Consider the following 18,697-nt stretch of genomic DNA (forward strand, 5'->3'; position numbering starts at 1 on the left):
GCCAAGGTCACACAGCAAGGTCAGTGGCAGGAGTGGGGGTGGGATCTGGGATTTTCTGCCTCTAAATTCAGAGGACTCTTCCCAGCCGTAGTCACTTCCCAAACCCGCTTAGTAGCAAGCCTGCGGGCTGGAGATCTTGGGGTTTTCTCCCTGGTCTGTTGCTCTGACTGGGCTTCCACTGTCCAGCTGGAGGGTCCCAAGGCTGCATCCTTCATCCACCCCTCACCCGGCCGCTCACTATCAGACGGGAGGGGCAGGAACTCTGGGGCTGGTGGAGTTTCCGACCAGGCAGGAAAAAGAACAAAGGAACTGCGTGGGGGGAGAAGGTGGAGGGGTGGCCAGGAGGGTGGCAGGAGCGGAGGGGACGCTTCACCATGGAATATGAAGTCAAGAAAGGGAAAAAGGTAGGTGGGGGTTTGGAAAGGGCTTGGGGTAGAGAAGTGTCCCCAGAGTTAGAGAAATGAGAAGCCTGGGGGTGGGGTGATGGGCAGTGAGTGGCGTCAGGAGCACCTTTCTTCTTATTTGGAAAGACCTTCCTCTCCACCCTTGGGCAGCCAGACATTTGGGCTCAAAGTCTCTAACCAGTCTCCCTGCTCTTAGTGGCCTCTGCCATCCCAGGAAAAAACAGACGGACAGGTACCTTCCAGGAAAATCCAGCCAGCCAGATTAGTCTGGGAGATACTCCCAACCTGCTTCCCTGGTGTTCCTCAGGAAGTTTCTCAGACTGAAGGACAGACAGAAAAACGGACACCCAGCAAACCCATTCCCCTGCTCCTTGCCTCATCAGAGAGAAGGACCTCAGACAGGGCAAGTCTGTGCTATAAGGTGGCCTATCTGGGCTTGGGACACCTACCTCCTCCTCCTGCCAGGTTCTAGCTGAGCCTGCCCTCTCCCCATCTTTATACAGGGACCAGTTCTGCTCCAAAGGCCTCAGCCCGAGGGTCACTCCCCAACCCCCTAGATCTTTACTTCTTCCTGACTCTCAGAAATTTTCTAGTCTGGTTCTCTGGGCATCTCACCTGTTTGTCTTTGAGGTCCAGGAAGCCTCTGGGCTTCCAACTCCCACCCCCATCCCCACCAAGCCCTCCTCCTCCAGGAAACCAAGATCCAACTGTTTGAAAAGGCTCCCATGTGAATTATGAGGGCTCCGAAGGGAGCCAAGACATAGATGCTTGTTGCTTCTTTGTTCCTTCCTTCTACAGATATTTATTCAGTACATATTATGTGCCACACACCATGCCTGGTGCTGGTGATGATGCACTGTGAGCAAAGTCAGACAAGGTCCCTGCTCCCTCCCTGGAGCTCACAGCCTAGTGGGGGAGACAGCTATTAATTTTTTTTTTTTAAGCAATTAATGTAAAATTGCACAAAAGGCTCTATATGCAGTGCTGGGAGAATGTTAAACCTTAGACTGGTCAGCCTGAGCTGACAGGTGGAAGGAAAGGGGGTAGGAAAGAGTGTTTCAGGCAGGGAAACAGTGTGTGCAAAGGCCCTCCATGGGAGGAAGGAATATAGCACGTAGGAAGAACTGAAAGATGGCCCTAGAACCAGAGAACAGGAGTGAGGGGCAGTGAGATGAAGTTGGAGAAGTGGGCAAGGCTGGACCATTCAGGGCCACAGACAAAACAATTACTTGCCCGGTCCACTCAGGCATACACACATACTCCCGTAGATGGGATAAAGTCCTGGCTCCACAGCCAACATTTAAGCCCTCTACGACTTGTTCATCTCATCATTTGGCTACAGCAAAATGGCTATAATACATCTTCTCCAGACTTGTGCTCATCCAGCCCTTGCAGCCCCCAGGGTTTTGCACATGCTGTGCCCTCTTCTTGGAATGCCTGTTCCCAGACTGCTTGATCTCATTCCTCAGAGCTTCCTTGTATTTAATCCAGGCTCCATGATACTGATTGTAAAACTTGAATTGGGCATCAGAATCACCTGGGGTGCTTGTTAAAACACAGATCGTGGGGGTCTCATTCCAGTTTCTGATCCAATAGGTCTGGGATGGAGCACAAGAATGTACATTTCTCTTAAATTCCCAGGAGATGCTGCTACTGCTGGTGGTGGAGACCCAGGAACCACACACTGAGAACCACTGTTCTAGATCAGTGCTCACACTTTCCCGGGAGTTTAAATTCTGTTGGGCTGGGTTGAGGCCCTAGAATTTGCTCCTTCAATCTAGATCCAGGCCATTTTTATGCAGGTGCCCACTGGATTATGCTAATTAGAAATCAAGCATTTCTAATATTGAGGAAAGCACAGAAAATAGCTTAATAAATACCTATGCACCTACCATTCAGCCAGACTGGATGTTAATATTTTTCTGTACTTGACCCAGCCTGGGTAGGTTCCTACTGTCACCTGGGTGTTTATTTTTTTAAACTTTTAATTTTATATTGGGGTTAGCCAATTAACAATGTTGTGATAGTTTCAGGCAAACGGCAAAGGGACTCAGCCATACATAGACATGTATCCATTCTCCCCCAAACTCCCTCCTCTGGGTATTTAGAATGAAGGTTTGGAGCCAGACTGCCCAGGATGAACTATTGGTTCTACAGCCACTAGCTGGTAACCTTACTAGCTCTCTCTGAGGCTCAGTTTCTCCATCTGTAAAATGGAAATCACAGAGGTAACCTGCCCCTCCCTGCAGTGTTTTTGTCAGAATTCAATTAGATAATACAAGTAAAAGGCTGCGTCTAAGTGCTGGTGCTGGAGAAGACCAAGTCAGTGGCTATTATTACTGCTTTTACCCCCATGCCCTTGCCTCCTCCAGGGCTTTGTGTCCCCCATCCGGAGGCTGGTGTTCCCCAAGGCTGCACGCCGGGCAGCCTGTCGGAGCAGTGTGAGCCGCCGTCCCCTGCACTCGATGCCCCTCTATCCCCCCGACTACCTCATCGACCCTCAGATTCTGCTCTGTGACTATCTGGAGAAAGAGGTCAAGGTATGCGTGGGAAGAGAGGGGAGGGGTGGGAAGGATATGGGGACAACAGATTAGGGGGAACGTTTCCCTCAACCCTCTTAGGGTCCCTGGCTGGGTCTGAAATTTAAACTGAACAAAGATTAACTGGAAAAAAGCATGCACATTTTATTAAATTTTCACATGTACATGAGAACGTTCAGGGAGAGAATGGAAGACCCTGAGAAGTGACTAGAGCAGGAATCTTTTATACATTTTGACAAAGAAACAATAAATCTGTGAAGAATTGACAAGGCAGAGGGGTTCGGAGTAGGGGTAGTATATGGTAAAGGAGGAACAAAGTTTGTTTATACAGACTTCTCGGCCCTCAGTTCCCTGTCTCTGGTGATAAGGAGGTCTCCCTTCCTGCTGGTACTCTGAAAAGAGGGTACCTTTCACCAGGGAGACTTATCTCCTGCTTTCAGGGAAGAAGGATGATGTAGGGGAATTCTGAATGACCTTCCTGTTTCTGTCCTTTCCTCTGACTCCTTCAGCTTAAAATAGTCAGTGTGCTGAGGTGCCATATTTTAGGGTGGCGTGTTCTGGACCCCATTAGGAAAGACTTTACCTCTCCTGCCCACCAGCCTATGACCAGCCTCGTTTACACAGGGGAGGCTTAGGGGAAAGAGACCTGGAGTCAACCCAGCCTTGCACGTGTATTATGCTGGGAACCCTCAGCAAGTGACCTCCATCTGCTCGGCTTCAATGTTCCCATCTCAACATGGGGCTCAAAGTCTACCCCAAGGGCAGAGCAGATGGGAAGGTGCCCTGTGCACTGAAAAGCCAGTCCGTCTTGTGAGATTTTACTGCAGTGACATTACTGCTACTTGGATGGTATCCAGATTAAAGGAAGCCAGTTCTGCAAGTCACAGGGACTTGGGCCAACTCAAGGGCTTTACTTCTATTTCATGCACACCATGAAGGAGCAGTGGAGAATCCTCATTACCCAGTGAAGATCGATATGGGGGTAGGAGTGCCAGATTTAGCAAAAACAGGCACCCAGTTAAATTTAAATTTTGGTAGGGGGAGGGATAAATTAGGAGTTTGAGATTAACATACACACACTACTATATATAAAATAGATAAACAACAAGGACATATTGTATAACACAGGGAAATATAGTTGATATTTTGTAATAATCTATGATGGAAAAGAATATGAAAAAGAATATATATATTATATATGTATACAGCTGAATCACTTGACTGTATACCTGAAGTATTGTAAATCAATTATACTTCAATAAAGTTTTTATTAAAAATTTGAATTTCAGGTAGGCAATGAGTATTTTTTCATATTAATATATCCCCAATGTTACATAAGACTAAAATTACTTTAAAAACAAACTAAAAAATTAGTTATTTACATGAAAACCACATTTAATTGGCATCTTGTATTTTATCTGGCAACGCTATAAATGGACAAGCTAACAATTCCACTTAAAAAACTGAGGACTGAAGCTTTATAGAGAATAAAAGAAATGGTATGATTGGTAGAATTCACTTGTAAGAACAAAACTAAAAATGATGAAAAAAGTTGATTCTTACACTTAATGACATTTAAGTGTGATAACATTAAGCTATAAGTAAGAATGAATGATTTATTTACTTATTTTTCTGTCAAAATATACGAACTTGATACAATATTCTTCCCTTCCCACTTAATTTCTGCAACAAGATCATAAAGAAGGCCAGTGACCTTCTGACCTGTTGACACAGGTGCTTGGGGTGAACAGGAGCCACTCAGGCCATGTGGGAAATTACAAGTGGCCTGTTCTTTCAAGCTATTACAGTGACCTTTGCTTCTGCCATAGTTAAATAACTGTATGCTCATTAAATAAGCTTATTTTAGCAAAAATAAGCTAGCAGTGAGAGTGTGGGTTCTGGTGTGTGGAGTCCAGCTCCACCCTTTTATTATAGATAATAGTGGGCAGGTTATTTATTTTGACTGTGCTTTAGTTTTCTCATCCTCAAAGTAAGGATGAATGAGTGCATAAAACTCGCAGAACTATGGCTCCTAGGATTGCTTTAATAACAGTTATTACCAAGCCATTATTATTAATTCAGGTATTTCTATCTCAGTCTACCCTCACGGTGTCAGTGAGGTCAGGGTCCTCCGCGGCTTCAAGGTGACCTCTCTCTGCCCTTCTCCCACCACCCCCACCCCCGTCCCATTTCTATACAGTTCCTGGGCCACCTCACCTGGGTCACCTCCTCACTGAACCCTTCCAGCCGGGACGAGCTCCTGCAGCTGCTGGACACGGCCAGGGTGAGGCGCCGGGAGAGGGGAGGACAGGGTCTGGTCCCCTACGTTTCCCACCCGTGGCCACCGGGACTCAGGAGATCCGACCCACCCCGCAGCAGCTGAAGGAGCTGCCGCTGAAGACCACAGCGGAGCAGGACAGCATCCTGAGCCTGTCGGCCCGCTGCCTGCTGCTCACCTGGCGCGACAACGAGGAGCTTATCTTGCGTATCCCCACGCACGAGATTGCCGCCGCCTCCTACCTGCAGGACGACGCTCTGCACCTGCTGGTGCTGAAGACCGGTACGGTGGGCGGGGCCTGGCGGGGCAGGGCGGGGAGGGGAAGGGGTAGAGAACGGGCTTGACACCTAGGAATGGGCGTGGCCTGGGGCGGGAGCGGGGCCTGAGGTTGGGGAATGGGGTGATGGAAAGACCTGACCAAACTACCCCGAGACTAGGGATAGGGCACGGCTGTTTGCAAGAAGAGGGAGCCCAGTGTTGAGGCTTGAAGGAGGGCGGCCTGACCCACCATCTCGGAAATGATGGAGAAGCCAGAATTCTGAGGCCTGAAGGCGTGATTAATGGGTACTAAAGCTCTGAGGCTAGGAGGGTACCTGGGGCAAGAGGCGGAGTCTCATTTAGGGGCGGAGCCCTACACTGGGGGGCGGAGCTCGCGACTGAGATACCAGGTGGGAGGTGTGAGACCCTGCCAAGCTAGGGGCGGGGCCTGAGGCGAGGGGCGGGGCTGAAGGGAAGCTTGGGCTCGAGGAGAAGTTCCCGAAACCAAGAACAGGGCCAGAGTTAACAGTAAAGAGGGAGGCGATAGCCTGACCACTACTCAGACCAGACGGCAGGGTCCGAGGCGAGGGGCGTCTGGATAGGGTGGGATGGGTGGGAACGGCCAGGTCAGGGGTGGAGCCTGAGGGTGGGGCGGGGTCCAAAGGCAGGGACCCGGAATGAGGCGGGGTCGGGTCTCCAGACTTCGAAGCCAGGGCTGCGGCCTGAGCACAGGGGCCGGGGGACTCACTCCCAAACCCCCATCCCGCAGCGGCGGGTCAGGACCCCCAGCTGGCCTCGGGAGAGGGGGCGCTTAGCAAGGATCTCCTGCTCTGACGGCCACCCGACCTCTCCTAGGTCTGGGCGTGGACCCGGTGCCAGCCGGCGTAGACGCCAGCCCCGGCGGGGCGGGGCGCGACCCGGGCCCGCCGGGCGTGGCGCCCGAGAAGCGGCGGGTGGGCACCACCGAGCGGCGCCACACCATCTGCAGCCTGGACTGGCGGATGGCGTGGGGCGGGGGCGCAGGCGCCGAGGCCCGGGCTGGAGGCGGCGGAGGCGGCGGCGGCAGCCTGGAGCGCCAGCGCGCCGGGGCGCGGGCGTCGGGGAGCTGGGAGCGGCGGCAGACGTTCAGCGGCAGCTGGGAGCGGCGGCACGCCGGCGGCGGCGGCGGCGCGGGCAAGCCAGGCGGCAGCTGGGAGCGGAGGCAGGCGGGCGGCGGCGGTGGCAGCTGGGAGCGGCGCCACCCGGGCCCCAACCCGCTCGACCCGCAGGACCCCAGCCCCGACGCCTACTGCAACCTGGTCATTCTGGCTGTGGCCAACAGGGTGAGCCCGAGGGCACCCTGCGCCCCTGCACCCTGCCTCCAGGGCGCGTGTTCACCCCCGCCCCCACCTCCCCCAGCCCTCCGGCCCCACTCCCCGAATACTCCGCCCCCACTGCCCCGTCCCCCCGCCCCTTTTCATCTCCCTCCTTTGGCCCTACTATCCAGGATTTCAGGTACTGTGTGCCTGTAAAGGCAAAAGACTTCTACCCTCCAGTTCCCGGACACCTCAAGGACACCTCCCCCTTACTTGTCCCGGAGGGATGAAAGCTCAAAATGGCCCAGACTTGATCTAATCTCTCCTCCAGCCCTCCTCTTTCCCCAAAGTCGTCAGTCTCCGCACTACCACAGTAACAATCATGAGGACAGTAATCACCAGCAAGAATTGAGTGCCCGACCTGTGCCAGACAGGAAACCAGCATTAATCATTTTGTTCTCACGTTAACCCCTAGAGGCAAATATTACCATCATTCCTATTCTACAGAGAAGGAAACAGACACAGAGGCTAAGCAACTTGTGCAAGGTCACGCAGGAAGCAGGCTGTGATTTCAACACTGGGACCCAAAAGTTCAGAGCCTGTACTCTTGGTAACAATGGTCATCACCCAAAGCATAAGATTTCCCGCCATTCTTGCCCCACCCTCTATCCAGCACATTCACCCTTGCTTTTATTTATTTGACCATGTTCATTGAGTACCAGCTTCTGCTAGGCATTGGTCTAGGTGCCATGGATACAGAAATGAATAAGACATAATTAGTGTCCTCCCTTAGGGAACTCAGTGTCTAGCAGACACCTTCAAACCCTGAGACTTGTAAGCTTTTTCTCTGACCCAGGGTCTTGAACTCCCCCTATATATAAATCCCATGTGGTGAACAAAATAGACACGGTGCCTCTTTAGAAAGAAAGGGGGATAGTAACCAGTAAACTCAGGCTATGGAGCTGACTTGAGACACTTTCTCATTTATCCTTGGCACCCAGAAAAGTGCCTGGCATATGTGTGTGTTCATGCTAAGTCGCTTCAGTCATGTCCGACTCTCTGCAACCCCATGGACTGTAGCCCACCAGGCTCCTCTGTCCATGGAATTCTCCAGGCAAGAATACTGGAGTGAGTTGCCATTTCCTAGCTGCTCAATAAATATATTGAGTAGATTGATTAGTTTGTAATACATTACAATATGTTGTGATGGGGACCAAGAAAAAAACAGGCAACTTGTAGTGATAAGGAGGAAGGAGATTCATTTTTCAGAGGGAAAGAGAGTTTGTACCTTTTAAACTGAAATGTGGAAGAGAGAAGGAAGCAGCAGGGCAAAGAGCCAAGAAAGTCAATTCTCGGCATAGGTACCGGTGTGCCCTGTTTATCCCACTATGCTGTGAGGGCTTTAGGCTTTACCCAATTCACCTCTGAGACCCCAGAACCCATCCCGGTGCCTGCCACACAGTGGAAATAAGTAATAATTTGTAGAATGAGTAAATAAATAAGGCTTGTTTTCCGGGAGTATCTGAGCCTCTGGCCTCCAATCTGAGGCATCATGGTCCCAAGAAGGGTACAGGAGTTAAGAGTCAAAAAACCTGCGTGCCAATATTAACCAAAGCCATGAGCCTGCTATGTGAGCCTAGGTGAGTCACTTATCCACTCTCATAAAATAAGGATCCCCTCTTCTCTGTCCATTTGATAGGGTTATTATAAGGATCAACCCTAAAAAAAAAAAAAAAAAAAAAAAAAAGGATCAACCCTGGTTTAATGACAGTTTCACTCCCTCATCCCAAAATTCCTGTCCTGAGGTTACATTTTAATTTACACCTTGGGCTGACTCTTTCAGAAGCACAAAATAAGAAACAACTTCATGAAGATGGACTCTTCATTAGTTGTCTTTCTGTATCTCTTACTTAAATAGGTAAATCAAAGAGGCAAATTCCTCTTCAAATTTGCCATCTCAAAAAAATCTTATCCAAGAACCTAAATGCCTTCCTTCTATCAGGGACTGAAGCTTATATATTCATCCTCCTTCCATTTTTGCCCTGGGTGCCAGGAAGCTCACATCTAACTATGGCACAGTAACTATGTTGAGCCTAACATTTTCATACCTTTAATTCTTCCTCCTCTTACTAGGTATTAGGAGACCAGGGTTCTAGTCCTGGCTAATCACTTTATGTCTCTGGGCTTCAGCTTCCTACGTGTAAACTTAATTGAATTTAGCATAAGCATGCTAATGTTTAATTTAGCATAAGCTTCAGGAAGGCCCATAATTCTCCCATAAATTGGGGGTACATGTGTGTACTTTTCAGAGCACAAGAGTTACAGTTGTCACGGGATTCTATAAAGACCAGTAAGTGGCTATTTCTTTAAAAGCCACCCAGAGCATGGCTATATAATTTTGATGGGAAATGACCTCATAGTGGATCTAAAGTCACCCATAGTTGCGTGTGTGCCCCGTGTGCCTGCTCACACTGCGTTTTCAGGAAGCAGGGGCATCCTGATCACGGAAGAAGGACTGAGCTCTATCCTCCTCTCTGGACAAGGATGCTGCCGAGGAGTCCTGCGCCCTCATCTGTCAAGTCTTCCAGATCATCTACGGGGACCAGAGCATTGAGTGTGTGGACCGGGCCGGCTACCACTACACATCCACTCCTGAACGGCCGTGGCTCTGTAGCCGCAGTGAGTATTCCGATTCCTGGCCAACCTTCCTGTGAATCATCCCGAAAGGCCAGAGGAGGTGGGGGTCAGGGGCGGGGTGGGGGGTGATATGTCCCAAGACTGGGGCCAACAAAAGCCTTTAGGGGTCCTGACTTCTACAGCAATTACAGTGTACCCCCAATAAATAGCTAAAATAAAATGCCCAATTTCATAATGACCTCAAGCCTAGCTTTATAATAAGCCCTTTAGAGGTGAACTGTCTCTCCTTTTGTATTTTGGTGTTCCAGGGGCATTGTCTGTTTACTGAGCCATCTAGCCCTACTAGGACTCTAGGTCAAAACCAAGATTTCAAGACTGGTCCTTGAATGCTGTCAAGGGCTGGAATGAAAATGAAACCAATAGAGATTTGTTGAGCACCAGCTATGTGCCAAGCACAGACCCAATGTGCCACACGTTTTGTAATCCTCATAACAACCTCATCTGTCCTGTTTGCCACTGTGTCCCCTGTTCCTAGCGGAGGACCAGGGGCAGACACTCAAGTCGTATTTTCTGAATAGATGAAAGAACTGTCTGAGGCTTATGAACCCAGTTTTAACGGATGAGGCTATTAAGGCTCAGAGTGGTCAATAAATGTCTCAAGGTCACACAGCTGGCAAATGACAGAGTCAGGATTCAAACCCAAGTGCACCTGATTCTAAAGCTTCCATCTGCAGCAGCTTCACTCTCCATGCTGCCTTCAAGGCCCCAAAGTGAACTTCCTCAGCCACGGCCCTCTCAGGGTGGTCCCTGTTTGCATAGCTCCAGCAACAGGGAGTGGGCTCTTTCCTTCTGGAGGCACTCCCCTCTGTGGGAACTGTGGTTATTGAGACTCTGAGAAAGTTCATCAACTCTCCCAGGGATGATGGACAAATAAATAATTCAACAAATATTTCTTGAACACCTGAGTGTCGGCTCCTGCTAATCACCAGGATGCACTGGTGACTAAAATCAGACATGGTCCTCCCTTGGAGGCTTGCATTGCTGAAATCGGCTGACAGTAATTAAATAGTTACGCAAGGACTTCCCTGGTGGTTCAATGGCTAGGACTTTATGCTCCCGATCCAGGGGTTCCGGTTCAATCCCTGGCCAGAGAACTAGATCCCACATGTTGCAACCAAAATTTCGCATGCTTTAACTAAAGATCCTGTGTGCCACAAGGAAGACCCGGTGTACACAAATAAATAAATAAAAATAATTCTTTTGGCCACACTGGTCTTTACTGCTGCTTGTGGGCCTTCTCTAGTTGCAGCAAGTGGGGGGCTACTCTCTAGCTGTGGTGCACACGCTTCTCATTGTGATGGCGTCTCTTGTTGCAGAGCACAGGCTTCAAGGTGCATGGTCTTAGTGGCCCCCACAGCGTGTGGAATCTTGCCAGACCAGGGATCGAACCAATGTCCCTTGTATCGGCAGGTGGATTTCCAACCACTGGACTATCAGGGAAATCCTGGTTTTGTTTTTGGTTTTTTTTTTTAAGAAAAAGAACCTACTTTAAAGGAAATAGTTACACAAGTAAAATGCAACCACACACTCTAGTATGAACATGTTTAATGAGAAACCAGCCTAACCTGGAAAGTCAGGGGAGTGTCCTGAGGAAGTGCCACTGAGTGAGTCAAGATGGGCAGGGAGAGGCCAGTACCTGGATTCACTGAGATGACAGGGTCAGGTACAGAGCAAGTTCTCTGTCCCTGGTGCTCTTATCTCCTCATGGTTTTGACCTCCTTCCCCTCAAAGGTGTTTTCTCTCTCTCTCTCTCAAACATATATGGCTTACAGCCCCTACTGCAACTGTTCCCTGGCTTGCTCTCCCCAAGGCCCCCATGAATGAGTAGGCAGGACGGTGGTGTTGTCCCAACCTTGGGGAAGGTGAGGGCCAGGAGGAAGAGGTGGGTTGGCCAAGGTTGTCTCTGGGTTGGTGGTGGGGGCCGGAATCCTGGTCAGAATCTTCCAGTGGCTGCCCATTTCACTCAGTGTAAGCTAACTCCTGTACGATTACTTACAAGGCCATCCTCACTCCAGCTGCCATCTTCACTCCAGGGTGGGGCTGAGCTTGGGGCCTCGGGGAGCCAGGGATATTGGTCCCTGCTTTGCCTCCTCTGACCACCCTCTGTCTGCTGCCCCCAGGTGAGAGCTGCCGCACTGACGGGACCTATGCCTACGACGCCGACTTCAGCTGCTGCAGCTCCTTGTGAGTACTGCCCTGGCCAGGGGCCCCACTCTGGCCCCTTCTGTCCCTGCACGAGCTGGGCTGCTCCTCTGGGCACTCTTGGGGCCCTGTGGGCAAGAGAGGCTGGGGGAAAGTGACTCCACTTTGATTTGTGCTGAGACACTGGGCTCTGAGCCTGAGGCTCTGGTGAGCTGATAGAATCTGAACCCCTGAGAGACAGGGCAGCCAGAACCCAAAACTAGGTCCACAGGACCCTGCCACTCTTCCCCAGTCATCCAGACACTCACTGGCCTGCAGAGGTCAAAATCACAACTAATGCCAAAAACTCGTTTTGGCTTCATGGAATAGAAAACTCTAAAAAAGAGCCACTTAAACAAGAGTTTCCTCCCCCTCCCCATCTCTCTTACATAAAGTAGACCAGGAGTTCACGGCCTTGTGGTCATCAAGAGCCCAGACGTATCTTTCCAGCCTCCCTAACACTTGCTTCCATCCCCCAAATCACCTCATGGGCCAAAATAATGGTTATAACTCCAACCATCACAGCAGGTCTTTAATTCTTGGCTAAAATTTCCACCTGATGGCTTCTGCTTACATCTTGTCAGCCAGAACGTGGTCTCATGGGCACAACTAGCTATAAGCAGGACTGGAAAATGTAGGGTTTTTAAAAAAGTCTCAGTGGGGAACATTGTCCAGGCTTCCATTTTGGGTGACCAACCACCCTAGTTTGCTCAGGATTTAGGGGTTCCCCAGTTCATGGAATTTTCAGTACTAAAACTAGGAAAGTCCCAGGGAAAGTGAGACATGTTGGTCACCATAATTCTGTTGCTAAAGCCTTTGGCTGGACAAGGGGAAGTCTCTGCTGGTGATATATGCCTACACCCCCCCCCCCCCTATTTAGCAGCAACATATTTGCCTAATAGTGTGTACCCTTAGGCCAGTCCTTAAACAATCTGCTGTATGCTAGAGAGACAACAATCATGATAATGAGTAACTTTTGAACTTGCTATGTGCCAAGGACTATTTTATAATGCAATTCATTTTAAAAATCAACATAGTAACATTATAGTAACTACTGTTTATTTATTGCTTAGTCCATAACTCTAATGCCTCTATTTCTCACAATGACACCAATTTTTACCATCCCATTTTATAACTAGAGAAATTGAAAAATAGAGAAGTTAAGTAACTTGACACAAGGTCAAGAAGCTAGTAAGTTATTGGCCTGGGGTTTGAACCCAAGTAGGCTTAGAGTCCACACTAAGCTTACACTGCTTCTATGGAGCTAATCATTGATGATGGTTCTGGAACAACGTAGAGACCAGGAGGCAGAGCCCAAGGCTGACTTTTATTTAAACAATATTTATTGAGTACCTACCCTGTACCTACCCATGACACAGAGGCTTTTCTGATGCCCCCACCAAATGTCCTCTCTAACCACTCTGTCCCTCACACCCTCTGTCGCAGCCACAGTGGCCTCCTGGGTGCTCCTCAGACTCACCACGCGGATCCTGCCTCAGCATCCCTGTGTGCTGTGCTGTGTGCTAGGGATACAGGGGGAGCAAGGCAAGAGTGAGACCTGTGCTCGGCACATAGTAGGTACTCAGCAAACAGAGAAAATCAAGGTCCCTGCTCCTGCATGCTTTGCAAGTGTGGCAAAGAGACAACAAAATCATTTAGTAGCAATAAGCATCAACATTAAGAAACACTACCGAGAATCTCAGAGAGTGGCTACAAAAACCCTGCCTCACCTGGGGAGTCAGGAGGGCCTCTCCAAGGTGACAACACTTGAACTGAGACCTGATGGATAAAAGGGGGAAGAGCACTTCAGGTAGAGGAAACAGCAGGTGCAAGGATGCTGAGGCAGGATCTGCTTGGCGAGGCTGAGGAGCAGCCAGGAGGCCACTGAGGCTGTGACAGATGATGTGAGGGACAGAGTGACTAGAAAGGACATTTGGCGGGGGCATTGGAAAGGCCTCCGTGTTGTGGGTAGACTTACAGACTTTGTGATCATATTGGACAGAGGGTCTAACCCAGTCGGGAGGGATCAGGGAGAACTCTCCCAAGGAGGTGACTTTTAAAATCCAATGATGAGGAAGAGTTAGCTGAGCAAACAACAGGGAAAGAGAGGCATTCCAGGCTGAGGTAATAGCATGTGCAAAGGCCCAGAGGTGAGGAGGTACTTGGAGTATCAGGAAAGCACGAAGACAAAGTGGCCTGAGCCTAAGCAGCAAGGGTGAGACAAGGCTTGAGAGGTGGTGCAGGGCCAGATCACAGGAGACCTCGAGGTCCAAAATGGGGTCCAGGATGAGGGCTCAGTCCCAGGACATGGGTGGCTGTCCCCTCCCACCTTCAGCCTACCGCATGGAGAGGAGCTGGAGAGGGGGAGTGAGGCCCCTTCCCTCTGTTCCTGCAGCAACAGCTCCCAGGACACGTTTGAAGCCTGTTACAGCGGCACGTCCACACCTTCTTTCCATGGCTCCCACTGCAGCAGCAGCGACCACAGCGGCCTGGGCCTTGAGCAGTTACAGGATTACATGGTCACGGTAGGCTGGGGCAGGCAGGGTGGCCAGGTATTTCAGGAATCATGAACAATCCTGGGCATAACTGAAGTGTAAGACCTCAGAGGTCAAGGCAGGGTATGATGTTCAGAGAGTAAATGGAGTCAGCCATGAAAGACCTTAATGAATGTCAGCTAGCAGTGAGCACTGTCTTTATACCAGGCCCTGTTCTGAGCACCTATAATGTATGATCTCCTTTCATCTTTCAACAACCCGAGAGGGAAGTGCTGTCATTCTTCTCACTTTGTGGATGAGGAAAGCATGGGTTAAAGAGGTTATCATCTGCTCATGATCACAGAGCTAGTCAGTAAAGGGGCCAGAATTTGAAATTAGGCAGCTTGAGTCCACATCCCACTCTTAGATGCAGCCCAAGGGGTCTGGACGTCCCCCAGGAGACCAGCTTTTCAGAGGAGGGCTGGGCCGGATACACCCAGCTCTGGGTCTTTTAGGCAGGGGAGTAATTTCAAATGGTGCACCCACAGTTGCGGACTAAGCTGGGGCCCCCAGAGATCCAGCAGTTTGCGCTGCTGCTTCGGGAGTACCGGCTGGGGCTGCCCATCCAGGACTACTGCGCAGGCCTGCTGAAGCTCTACGGAGACCGGCGCAAGTTCCTCCTGCTCGGTGAGCCGCCTGCCCAGGCTGGAAGTGTTCACTCTTTACCCTTCGGCCTCCCGTAAAGCCAGCATCACGAGATCCATGAGACAAACAAGGAAACCAAAGTGCAGAGAGAGAAAGGGACTTGTCTACAGTCACAGAGCTGGGAAAGAGAACACACGTGTAACCATTTCACCTTCACAGCACAGCTGGGAGAGGGGATGATGCTTCCCATTTTACCCCATGAGGCATCTGAAGTTCAGAGAGGCTAAGGAACTTGTCCAAGGCCATAGAACTAGTAAAGAGGGCTAATGATAACAGAAAGAGGAATGATAATCCTTTTTTTTTTAAGTTTTTATTCAATTTGTTACAATATTGCTTCTCTTTTATGTTTTGGTTTTGTTGGTCCTGAGGCATGTGTGATATTAGCTTACAGACCAGGAATTGAATTTGCACCCCCTCCTCGATTGGAAGACCAAGCCTTAACCACTGGACCACCAGGGAAGTCCCAGGAATGATCATCTTAATAAGCTAGCATGTATTTGACAGTTAACCATGTGCCAAAGGATCATCTAGTTGAAGGCCCTCAGTTCTGAGAGTTGAAACTATGACTTGCCTCCATTTTGCAGATGAGAAAACTGAGGCTTAGAAAAGCAAAGTACATAAGTCATAAAGCTAGTAAGTAGTGACAGAAGTAAAACTGAAGTCAAATGGGCTGCTCAGTGTGTGCTAAGAACCTTATTTAATCCTCACAGCCTGAGAGAACAGGTGCAATTACCTCCGTTTTACAGGTGAGGACAGTAAGGCTCAGAATACTTATTGAGGGTACTTACTGAGTCCATGGGGTCGCAAAGAGTGGGACACAACTGAGCGACTAAGCACAGCACAGCACATAACGAATAAATAGAAATATAACCATCGAAATAATAATGATAAGAAGAATAAGCTAACATGCAGTGAGCATTTAAATGTGTGCAGGGCACTGTACCATTATTCTCCAGCTCAGAGAGTCAAGGAGTTGTGCAAAGCCACACAGCCAGCGAGTGGCAGGGTGGGCATCTGACCCTCCAGCGAAGGTGATTCCTCGGTGGGAGGGGAAGGGCCGACCCCGAGGAATCACCCTGGTCCTCTGACCCGCAGGGATGAGGCCCTTCATCCCGGACCAGGACATCGGTTACTTCGAAGGCTTCCTGGAAGGCGTGGGCATCCGCGAGGGCGGCATCCTCACCGACAGCTTCGGCCGCATCAAGCGCAGCATGAGCTCCACGTCGGCGTCTGCGGTGCGCAGCTACGACGGCGCCCAGCGGCCGGAGGCGCAGGCCTTCCACCGGCTGCTGACAGACATAACGCACGACATCGAGGCGCTGGCCCCCGACGATGACGAAAGCACGGACGAAGAGGCCCGGGACTCCCCGGGCGGGGGCGACGCGGCCGAGGACAACTACCTGTAGCCTAAGCCGCCCTCCACGCAGAGGGCGGGCAAGGGGTGGCTCCGCACCCCCGCCTCTGAGTCTCACGCGCCCTTGTCTGTGCTACTCCATCCCCAGGATCCCCTCCCCAGAACCCAACCTGGGGCTCCGGGGCCGGGGTCGGGGGGCGGGAGAGCGGGGGTCTGTCCCTACCGGGCCCCCCAGCTCTGGTCCCTGCAGTACCGAGAATGTCCTGCAGGGGACGGGACTCTAACCGGGGCTCAGCAGCTCCCTCTGCCGGCCGAGGTGGGCGGCGAACTTCTCTCGAGGGTTCGGCCTCTGGACACTCGAGACTCCGCAACTTTCTGGAGGCCAAGCGAGGGGTGGAGAGTGTGCTCCACCTGCTGGCCGGTTGAGAAAAGAATTCCCCAAGCCTGAAGACCTCTTTTCCTATTTTACAGTTTGAGAAACTGAGGTTCTAGAGAAGAAACTGGAGGGAGTCTCCTGATTCCCCTTAGATATTACCTCACGCTGGCTATACTAAATCATGCAGAGGGTCTTTCTGAAACTCTAAGAGGCAGGGTCTCCCCTTTGCAGATGAACTTAGATCTTTAGATCTAATAGAGGTTTCTTTCTACCAAGAGTCGACCCAGAGGTGCATGATCTGGGTCCCAGCCCCGACCCTAAGGCTCTGAACGAGTTGCTTGTTCAGATCTTGCAATTGGAGCGGGACAGGCTAGGCTCCCTGTCTGATAGGCGTCCGAGCCTCTCCGCCTCTCCCATTTTCTCTTCTGGCCAGGAAGTCGGCCCCACCCACCTCACAAGGGGGTCATAGGGATTACTGACGGTCAAGACCTTAGTGCTAGGTCTAACACATGATAAGTGTTCAATAAATGCTGTTCCCTTCCACATCGAACACTTTCTGACTCAGTTTACCTGTCTTTACCTGTGTGCAACGGGACATGAACTGAGGTGAGGGTGAGATATAGGAAGACCCTCAGGGAACTCACAGTTTGGGAGGAGAAAATAGGACTTGCCCCTCACAGTTCTATTACAGCAAGACTCCATGCTCAAAGTTCAAATGAAAAGATTCTGCAGATTAGCCATCGTATCTCAGATAGTCAAAGAAATCTGAAGACAGAATTGGAGGGGGAGGAAAGTCAGCATAAAGACAAGACTTGCACAGCCTCAGTAAAGGCTCAGAGGCTGAAAGAAGCCCTCAGAAGAGGCAAGAGAATTGCCTGGAAGAGCTAAAATTTATCTGTAGAACCTTACATGGCCAGACACAAGGTACTTACCATGAGGTAGATACTATTATCGCCATTGTTAAAGTAATATCATTATTATTACTAGGGCTTGGATTCATCAAGTTCCCTGCTTCATAATCAGTTCATGGCAAATGACTATCCCATCATAACTGATCCACAAAAGGCCCTTCTGATCACCGACTCGATGGACATGAGTTTGAGCAAGCTCTGGGATTTGGTGATAGACAGGGAAGCCTGGCGTGCTGCAGTCTATGGGATCGCAAAGAGTCAGACACGACTGACTAAACTGAACTGATGTTTTACTTTGTTTTATATTCCCTAAACTTCATCTACACATCTCCACAATCCTTCTCCTCCCCACCATGGGTACCCATCTCTATGTGTTGATATATGTCCCTGGACATAAAATGTATAATGTCTTGTGTGTGTGTTTACATTACACAAATGGTATTGTGTAAGAAACTCATTCTGTTGTTTCCTTCCTGCGTAAAAACCTAACTTAGTACATCCAACCACTGCAAATATTCCAAGCTGAGCATCCAGTGATGGACACTCAGGTTGCTTCCAATTTCCTCTTACCATAAACCACACTGTGATGAACATCTTTGTGCATGACCCTTGTGGGGCTGTGTGAAAATTTCTTTGGGCTCTATACCCAAGAGTAGATCATAGGGTATATATGTTTTGCTAAAAGTCACTAGAATAGCTGCACCAGTAGTGTGTGAAGGATACTGTCTCCCCACATTTTCAGCAACTTTCCATCATCTGACTTTGTAACCTTTTGCCTATTTGGGTGTAAGGTGACATCATGTTGCTTTAAATTGCATTTCTCTTTTAACCCTGAGATTCAGAACCTCCTCCTATACTTGTTCGGCATTTAGGCTTCCCCTTCAGTATTATCTGTTCATATCTTTTTCCCATTATCTTTTGGGTTTCCTGTCTTTTTCTTGTTGATTTGCAGGAGTAACTTATACCTTTTAGATTTTAATCCCTTGTTGGATATTGTTGTTATAAACATCTTCTCCTAGTCCATTACCCATCTATTAAGTTTATTTGTGGCAGTGGTTCCCAAACTTTAGCATGCATCAGAATCTCCTGGAAGGCTCGTTAAAACACGGATTGCTGATCCCCACCCCAGAGTTTTGACTCAGTAGAACAGAGATGGGGCCCAAGAACTTGTGTGTGTTTGTTTGTTTTTAGCATTTACTTACTTAATGTTTTTTTTTTTCATCT

General features: G+C 49.7%; 1 protein-coding gene across 2 annotated transcripts; it reads left to right on the plus strand.

Annotated features, from left to right (window-relative positions):
* The first annotated feature begins 304 nt into the window (after positions 1 to 304).
* On the plus strand, positions 305 to 17,930 carry CCM2L (CCM2 like scaffold protein). 2 transcript variants are annotated; one of them, XM_061127033.1, is made up of 10 exons: positions 305 to 404; positions 2,777 to 2,944; positions 5,145 to 5,228; positions 5,321 to 5,504; positions 6,336 to 6,802; positions 9,319 to 9,454; positions 11,593 to 11,656; positions 14,049 to 14,178; positions 14,676 to 14,814; positions 15,928 to 17,930. In XM_061127033.1, the coding sequence occupies exons 1-10, from the start codon at positions 375 to 377 to the stop codon at positions 16,236 to 16,238; spliced, it is 1,713 nt and encodes a 570-aa protein (XP_060983016.1). In that variant the 5' UTR covers positions 305 to 374; the 3' UTR covers positions 16,239 to 17,930. The 2 variants fall into 2 exon arrangements, with proteins under 2 accessions (XP_060983016.1, XP_060983017.1); XM_061127034.1 differs by lacking the exons at positions 11,593 to 11,656; positions 15,928 to 17,930 and having other exon boundaries at positions 14,676 to 14,778.
* The last annotated feature ends 767 nt before the right edge of the window (positions 17,931 to 18,697 follow it).

This window comes from Dama dama, chromosome 23 (assembly GCF_033118175.1).
Source record: "Dama dama isolate Ldn47 chromosome 23, ASM3311817v1, whole genome shotgun sequence".
Classification (NCBI taxonomy): domain Eukaryota; kingdom Metazoa; phylum Chordata; class Mammalia; order Artiodactyla; family Cervidae; genus Dama; species Dama dama.